Source organism: Phaenicophaeus curvirostris, chromosome 4 (genome assembly GCF_032191515.1).
Source record: "Phaenicophaeus curvirostris isolate KB17595 chromosome 4, BPBGC_Pcur_1.0, whole genome shotgun sequence".
NCBI classification, from domain to species: domain Eukaryota; kingdom Metazoa; phylum Chordata; class Aves; order Cuculiformes; family Cuculidae; genus Phaenicophaeus; species Phaenicophaeus curvirostris.
Window position 1 is genome coordinate 66,921,193 of NC_091395.1, and position 8,586 is coordinate 66,929,778.

At 36.8% G+C, this 8,586-nt stretch overlaps 1 protein-coding gene across 2 annotated transcripts in view; it reads left to right on the forward strand.

Annotated features, from left to right (window-relative positions):
• SH3TC1 (SH3 domain and tetratricopeptide repeats 1) overlaps positions 1–7,767 on the forward strand; it is a 34,092-nt gene extending 26,325 nt beyond the window's left edge. For both annotated transcript variants that reach the window (XM_069856373.1, XM_069856374.1), the window contains 6 exons: positions 220–400; positions 2,783–2,933; positions 4,911–5,033; positions 5,308–5,458; positions 6,314–6,510; positions 6,739–7,767. In XM_069856373.1, the coding sequence (XP_069712474.1) occupies positions 220–400; positions 2,783–2,933; positions 4,911–5,033; positions 5,308–5,458; positions 6,314–6,510; positions 6,739–6,993 (1,058 nt within the window). In that variant the 3' untranslated portion in view covers positions 6,994–7,767. The remainder of the gene's footprint in view (positions 1–219; positions 401–2,782; positions 2,934–4,910; positions 5,034–5,307; positions 5,459–6,313; positions 6,511–6,738) is intronic.
• The last annotated feature ends 819 nt before the right edge of the window (positions 7,768–8,586 follow it).

Here is an 8,586-nt window from a genome sequence, read left to right on the forward strand (position 1 = left end):
TTATTATTATTTTGTTTTGGAGATTAAATTTGAAGTGACCTTTATGTTAACTTTGAAGATGGAGAAATTGGCAGTGGAATTTTCTTGTTATAACTTTTATATTGCTATTCATTGACAGTGCTGAATTTGTGAAACAGTAAGAACGAACTATCGTAAAACTAATTTAAATTTCATTTTAAAATAGAGATTCACACTGGTATTTTGAATCTGTTCTCCTAGGTCAACTACAAGCAATTAAACTGCTATGTCAGTTCTACAGTACAGTTGTTCCCAATGAGGCTCAGTGTGTCATCTACAATGAGTATCAGCTATCTTTAGCTAGAAAGATGTCCAACAAAGTTCTGGAGGGACAAATTTTGGAAACCATTAGTCAGCTTTATTTGTCATTAGGAACAGAAAGGTAAGACATGCTGAATGACTTTGATTTAGTCTGACTGTAACTTTCTTGTCACACTAAAGGATCTCAGTTTTTGCAACAGCTAAATGTGACTTTTTTTGACTCTGCTTTGCCAGTACTTTTCATTAGAATTGAAGGCTCCAATGCTAGCAGAGACTTCTGGTTTTAAAAGGAACTGTCATCTCAAGGGAGATGATGTTCAGCAGAGATTAGCACCACTTCAAGAACCAAATTATCTTTAAAAATCTCTGTAAATACACTTAAAAAGTACTATATGTTATGCAACTCTTGATAACTGCTATAGCTCTAGGATTATTGCTAGCAGGTGACTTGTTTGTGATGATAGATTTTCATAAAACTGTTTTTCTATATTCCAAACAGGTCAGACATCAAATTGTATCTGTGTAAGTGTTTCTCTTTCAGGATATGTGGTGGTGTGTGTTTTGGTCGGGTTTCTGCTTTGCTTTTTTTTTTTTTTTTTTTCCAAAATTTATATAGAGTCTGTGCAAAACTGAAACTATATAGTGTCAGTCTCCAGCCCTTTCTATACTGCTCTTATTTTCAGGATAACAGGTTTTTTGGTTTGCTTTATCAAAAACCAGACTGTACAAGTAAATTTATAGAAACTAACAGGTGCTGGGGAAACTTAGAGATTTCGCTAGACGATTTTAAAGTATTTTTTATGGCAGCTTTGTCTGATTTTATTTCTTCCTTTTTCAGGGAGTCACTTTAGATTTGTGTACTTTCAAGCAGCCCTCGGTTGTATAAAGAGAGTAGCTGCTTATTTTAGCTTTAAATGGCTCCAGTTCAAGGATCTAGCTTTCCTAATGTGTCATCTAACTTTTCTGTTTTGCTTTGTTCTCCACTGTTTAATGATGTAGTTAGTGAAAACCCTTTGGACAGGCAGAAGACAAAGGAGTTGGTTAAGATTTCAAGCTACCTGGAATTTGCAGAAGGTTTTAACTAGCTGGAGAAGCTGCTGCTTTGTGTGCATATAGTACATGGAATTTATGTATCCTAGGAACTTGGCTCCCCAATAATGGTAGCTGTGTAACCTTGTAAGTCTACTAGATTATAGTCTATACTCAATATGATATTAGATGATAGTATCACAGTATTCTTTGGGCTAAGAGTCCCGAGTAACAAGCATATGTGTCTGTGATGAAATAAGAAAAACAGTGATGTCTTTGGAGTCACAAACTCTATTGTAAATTACTGTGGCCACAGCCTGACCAGTTCCAGCTGCTGTGCTGGGTTATAGATTGGTATATACTTCCATCTACTGTAAAAGCAAGAACTGCGAAGGAAGAATGGAAGTGGCATTCAGTAAATGGGCTGAGTAGAACTAGTTTAACTACCTTCTTGCCTTTCTTCACATTAGAAGGCTGTTAAAGGAAAGAAAACATGTCAGGCTTGTTCAGTGGATTTTTATTCCCTTGCGTCAGTATAAAATGAGTGACAGATCTTTTCAATTTCTGTAAGAATCAGAAAGTGGTAAAAACATTTTTTTTTTTCCCCCCCTCAGGTGAGATACCTTGTTGAGACAGAGCTAAAGTCTTGATAGAGTGAAATGCATCTTACTTTGTTTCGGATCTCTTTGGAGGTCTAAGTAGGCTGTTCTAAAGATGCACTGTGTAAGGATTCACTGTAACTGTGCAGTTCATGTTATATTTCAATGTTTGTATTGAGCTTGGAGGAAAAAGCACTAGGCCAAGGTGATGGGAGCCTGTCACAAGACAGAAGGATTAAAAGGAAGTCTCAGCCTTCTATGTCTGGTATAAAGTGCTGTAAACACAATCTATCAGTCAGACAAGTCTTTTCAATGAAGACTATGACTGCTCTTTTGAGAGGAGAGTGCCCTTACACTTCAAGAAAATTGTGCTGACCAACAATCTGATCATTTAAGTGCTTCTAGAACTCATCACATAGTGCCCCATTCTCTCTCCCCACTACAAGTTTTTCTAAAATTGTTAATTAGTCTGAATTGGGCTTAAGTTGGATGTCTAGGTGATATTTAGGTAAAAAAAAAAAAAAATATTTACAGGCACAATTCCTTCCTGAGGCTTGCAGGAAAAACTCATAAATGATAGAAGAGCTAAAGACAAGGAAAGATTATTTTTATCACTTGTCACTAGCCTGAGGTAGGAGAAGGACACATCTAAACTAAACTAACCTAGAATAATATTATGTGATAACAATCTAGCAGGAAACATTGTTTGAAGAAAGAAAAAAAGAAAGGAAAAAAAAAAAACAAAAACAAAGAAGAAACCAGGAAACAGATTATTTTTTACATAAATGTAAAGTTTTTTCCATTATGAAAAAAACCAAAACCCATTCTTTATTCTGAAGAACCCTTCAATGCTTAGCAGTTTTCTTCTGTTTCAGGGCTTACAGGTCAGCTCTGGAATGTACCAAAAGAAGCCTTGGTATATTTATAGATCTCCAGAAAAAGGAGAAAGAAGCATATGCTTGGCTACGAGCAGGAAAGATATATTATGTTCTGAGGCAGAATGAGCTTGTGGATCTTTATATTCAGGTATGTTGTCAACACTTATAGGCATGCACACATTGTTAACATGGTGCAGGTGGCATGGTAAAAGGGTAATTCAATATAACAATCTCTAGGATTTTGCTGACTGATGTTCTGAACATATTGTAACACCATTTATGTAATCCTTAACAGCTGAAAGTCTTGGCATTTTCCAGTGGTGTTCCATTTTAATTTGTTGCTTGACTCTGAAATGATTTTGGGTAATGGCCTCTCTTAATGCCTACTCTGTTGTAAATTCTGTGTATTTTTCATCATCATCTACCAGCTCTACAGCGCTTCAGCAATCATAGCATGTATGCCTGCTACTTGCTGGTGGGTAACATATGATAATCATCTTAACACGCTGGCTTGTGGGCCAGATCCCCAGGAAAACAGAATAGCTTTTTCAGGAAGTGTTTCCAAAGCATCTAAAGCTTTCTGTCTGTGGCTGTGAATGGCACAGCACAGAGCCAGCTGGAGCTGCTGCTGCCGCCTATGCAACAGTGAGACCAAAGGCATCTTGCACACCTCAGACCCCCTGCAACCAACTGGGACCTGCTGCTGCTTCTACTGCCTTGTAAATACAGACTGAGAGATAACCTGAGATGGAGATCTGACTCTTGGGGCTGCTGGAACTGGATAATCTGGAGACTTATTTAGAGCTTCACTGCAGCCCAGATCTGACTGTTGTCTGTATGGCTCCTAACTATTCACTGAAGTGCCTGAGGAATTAGTCTTTTGCTTTTGCAGAGGTTAAAAATACCTCTCCCCTGTTGTAAGGGAGAGTGCTCCCTTGTTAGTGCAGGTGTATGCAGAACCTGATATAGTAAGATCTGTATTTTGTCTGGTGCATGAGTAATACCAAAATATGATCTCTACATAAAATAATCAGACAACTATTGTTAAGATGTTTTGAAAAACCAAACCAAAATTACAAAGCAGGATAACTTAGAAAACAACTTCAAGTTTAAAATGCACTGAGACACAATATATGGGGTTATTTCAATAATTTTTTCCTAAGTTATACTTTTGAATACTTACCAGGAAAATGGAAGAAATATGTTTACAAGAAGGGACTGTGCTACAGGCCTGTTATTTCTTTTTCTTTTACTAAATTATTTTAACTGATAGCCTCCAAGTCTTTTATGTCACCAGATGATGATACAAAAGCCACATCAGCATATGGTATAGTTTTATCAGTCCTCTATATTTCCTAAGTGGATTGGGCCAGGGACATGCATATGTATTATGTACTGTGAATGTATGGAACCTGGTTTTTAAAGCAAAGAGTCAGTACCTGTCCGTGAGGAAAGTCTCAAAGCAGGACTCTGCCCACTAAAAGGATGACCACTCTGCCAGTAATTTGTGCAAGTCATCACATCTTAACTTGCATGTAAAACACAGCTTCCAAAACTGTGATGCAATAGAGTCCTTAAGAGCTTGAAGCCAAAACAGGCTGAAAAGCATTGCTGCTTTTGTGCTAAGTAAAGAGCTGGGCTTGTATTCACTGAAAGCAATTTGAAAACTAAAGATCATGAAATCAAAGCAAGGATTTTCATCTTCCTTCATGTGCAAGCCCCCTTTCTCTATCCTACTTATCCTATCAATAACTCTGTATCCTGATATTCTTGCTTTGGGGAGGTTGCATGCTGCCTTTCATGAAATCCTTTTTGTTAACATGACATATGTGTATATTTTATATATATATAAAAGAACAGAATTTTGCTGACAAATGTTAGCAGGATATTATTGCTAGAAAAAGGGAGACCATAACACTGCATGCACTCAGGTCCTTATGTTCCTTCTTTCAGCATCTGCTGCTGGCCTGCTCAAAACCAAAGCATGGTCCCATAACATATAGCCTTTCTTATACTATAATGAGAGGCCTTAACAGGTCTTTTTTCAGTTGCTAATATTTATGATTTTATCACCAAGAGGTAACCAAGACTTACTTTATTTCCCTATTCCTTGTTTTCTTGTCAGGTTGCTCAAGATGCTGCTCTTTACACAGGAGATCCAAATTTAGGAATGGAATTGTTTGAAGCTGCTGGAGACATTTTTTTCAATGGTACTTGGGAAAAGGAGAAAGCAGTGACTTTCTACAGGGTTTGTGCAGCTTTTCTTCTGAATTGATAGGTGCCCTCCCATCACACCAACTGTTCTGCAGATGCTGAACCAGAAGCTGATCTTCTCAGCAAACAGTTTATAACCTGTTGCAGCTGAGTACTTTGTCATAGTGCTAAAAGATTTCACCTCCTCTTCTGGGTGTAAAATATGGCATATGCAAAGAGCAAAATAAACCACAAGTTGCTTGAAATGGCATTAAATAGAAGCCTGTCTTGGAGTTCAGCTGTACTTAAGCTGTTCTTATGTATTTCAGGACAGGGCACTTCCACTTGCTGTTAAGACTGGCAACAAAAACACTGAACTCAGGTTATGTAATAAACTGGTGGAACTGCTGGTGAATCTGAAGTCTTATGAGGAAAGTCTGGAATATGCAAGAGCATCTCTTATGCTCAGTGTAAGTTTAGGTAAGTCCCATATCAATTATAGCTGAATATTACTGGTATCTCTAGCAGAAGGCAGAATTCTAAAAAGCTTTCTTCCCCTGAAGTCTGTTAGATTTCTTACCAAGATTTCTTAATAATCCTATCATTGTTATTTTTTCTTGCATTGAAGAATGACCACCTTTGTTGTTGTCTCTTCTAACTACAAGGTCACATGGAAAACTTTGGTAAAGCACAGGATTAAATCTGGCATTATAAGTCCAAATCAAGTCTTCTTACAGCTAAGCTGTAATACTAATAAATAATATTGTCCCAAGTGGATTTTGAGTGTTGTATGTATTTCTCAGATTTGTTCATAACCTTGCTCTTGAATTGACCTAGGAAAAAATAGTCAAATCCAGTAGGGCTGGGTTCCAAAATGACTATTCTTCAAATCTGAGAGCTCTTCAACTGATTGAAGAACCCTCTTGCCCCTCCATACGTGAACAGATAGGTAATTTTGATCAGTGTGAAAATCACCTTTGTCATGAATTCTGATGTAAAGTGTGTCCTAGCAATGTTGAGAGAGTCCTTAATACTATTATCTACCATACATTCAAACTATTTGTATTCTTTGTGAGAATGTGCAGGGTGTGTATACCTATACACCTATATGCCAGACAATATCAAATCCTACGCTGGGAAATTGAGGAATTCTGTGAGATTTTTCTTAAAGGGCAGGTTTTGACCATGTATCTCTTGAGCAAAATTATTTTTATTCAATATAAGATCAGCAAATATCATATAGAAGAAAAACCAGAAATAGCATCTCTGGTTTGAAACAATTTGACTACTTTGTTTCTTTGGTTTTATCCTGACTCATACATTATATCTCATCAGGAAATCAGCTAAATGAACGAATAGCTTATCATCGTCTGGCTGCCATTCATCATCATCTGGGTCACTGTGAACTAGCTGAACACTTTTATTTAAAGGCCTTGTCCCTCTGTTCCTCTCCTCTGGAGTTTGAGGAGGAAACGCTGTATTACGTCAAGGTGTACTTGATCTTAGGAGACATAATATTCTACGATCTTAAGGTAAGAAATACTGAAAACTGCTACAGAAAATCATTACACTGAGTAATGTTTCATAACATCAGGTTTCACCACATTCTATTATTATGCATTTAAATTTAAATAATTAAATGGGAAACCTACTGAAGTTCAAAATCTGTATTATGCTTGTTTGATACCTAATATGCAGAGCTTGGATGTCCTCTTACACTGGTCGTGCTATAAAGGTACTAACTTTGTCTCTCATTTCAGGATCCTTTTGATGCAGCAGGCTATTATCATTTGGCACTTGCTGCTGCCATGGACCTGGGCAATAAAAAAGCTCAACTGAAGATTTACACAAGACTTGCAATAATCTACCATAACTTTCTTGTGGATCGGGAAATGTCTCTCTTCTTCTATCAAAAGGCAAGAACTTTCGCAACGGAGCTGAATGTTAGGAGAATAAATCTAGCGCCTGATCAGCGTTATAAGAGTTCATTAGCATCTTTGAAAAATGCAGTCTAACAACTACAGAAGTACTTGGAGAAATATTGCCTGGGTTTGTAAGAGGATGCAGAATGCATTCAGTGTGTTATGAGGCCTGTGCTGTGAGCTAGAGCTCAGCATCCCAGATGAAATTACCAGTTTGTTATAACAGTGAACTATGTTTCATTGTCTCAAAGATACACAGTCTTGTACTTGTTTAAGTGAACTAAACCCAAAACCCAACAGTCTTTTTTTTTTAAACTAAATCATTCTTTGCTGTTTCTGCCTTGCTGGAAACTGGAAAATGGTCAATACATAGATGCGATGAAAAATATTTAATAAAGTATTATAGAGAAGAAAAACTCTATACCAGTAGTTGCTTTCTTTGTATGACCTTGTTCTTGCATGACCTAGCTCTATTGCGTTTACTTAATGTGATAAAAATATTTGCACAAGCATGTTAAATGGGGCTTCTGAGAGTTGGTTTGATGCAGTTCCCCATACTTCACCCCTCCTTTCCTATGAAATTCATCTACTGCAGTATTTATAGCCACTTGTTAAGATTTATCTTCTAATTCCTGAAGCACTTAGGCACGTGTTGTAATAAATAATTGGTTTCCAGAACTGAAATCTCTTAATGTATAAGCTGTAGTTTTGTGGATTTCAGTGGCCATGAGAGGGCCCTGTTCCCTCTTTTCAAAGGCAAATTATCTGGTTTTGTTTTTAACTGAGCCTTTTCAGAACTGTCAGTATTTTCTGCAATGACTTACTACAGCATTTCCTACCATCTTGCGTGTAACTACGTTATATTCAGAAAAAAAAGTACTACTTCACTTTAGGTGCAAAAATTCTAGATTGTTAATTTTGATGGTTCTAAAGCTTTGTGCCTCAAAATGTTTTCAAACCAAAGCTATGGTAGAAATAACATATTAGATCATGCTGTATATTTTGAGAAGGAATATCAATGTCTTAAAGTCCAATACTCTTGCAATTAAATATTCGGATACATTTTGTAATGAAGCCTTTTCATTTTCGGTAACAACTTCATAAAGAACTTGGTAGTTTATTTTAAGAGACATTACAAAGAATGGAAGTATGGAAGTGTCTTTGGAAGATGCATGCACAGTCTTAGAAGCCAGCTAGATATTGTTGGCTACATATTTTCTTCACTTATACTGTCAAACGAGGGGAAATGAGCAAAAAAAAAATCTTTTTTTTTTTTTTTTTTTTTGCTGGTCTGTGTAGCAATATACTCTCATTGCTTTGGTTCATTGCCTAAGAATCTTTCTTTTCCCCAAATTGGTCATCATTCACAGTGCACTTTCCACATACTGTTCATGTATCTGACTTTTTTGTTGTCTTTTGACCTTGAGAATTCCTTACTAGTTTTTTGACTTCTTCCCTAGCAGGAGAGGGGAAACATTTATAATGTGGATAATGGATAATTAGGATACACTCCAGGGAGTCTGGAAGTACATCAACTTCTTCTGAGTGCCGTAAGGATGAGTCTATTTAACACTTAGGTGCTACTATCACAATAATTGCAACCTGTCAATTACCTTGAAGAGAAAATTTGACTTCTTAAGTAGACCAGGTAACTCTCCACAATCTTGCACTTACCTCAGAGGTCCA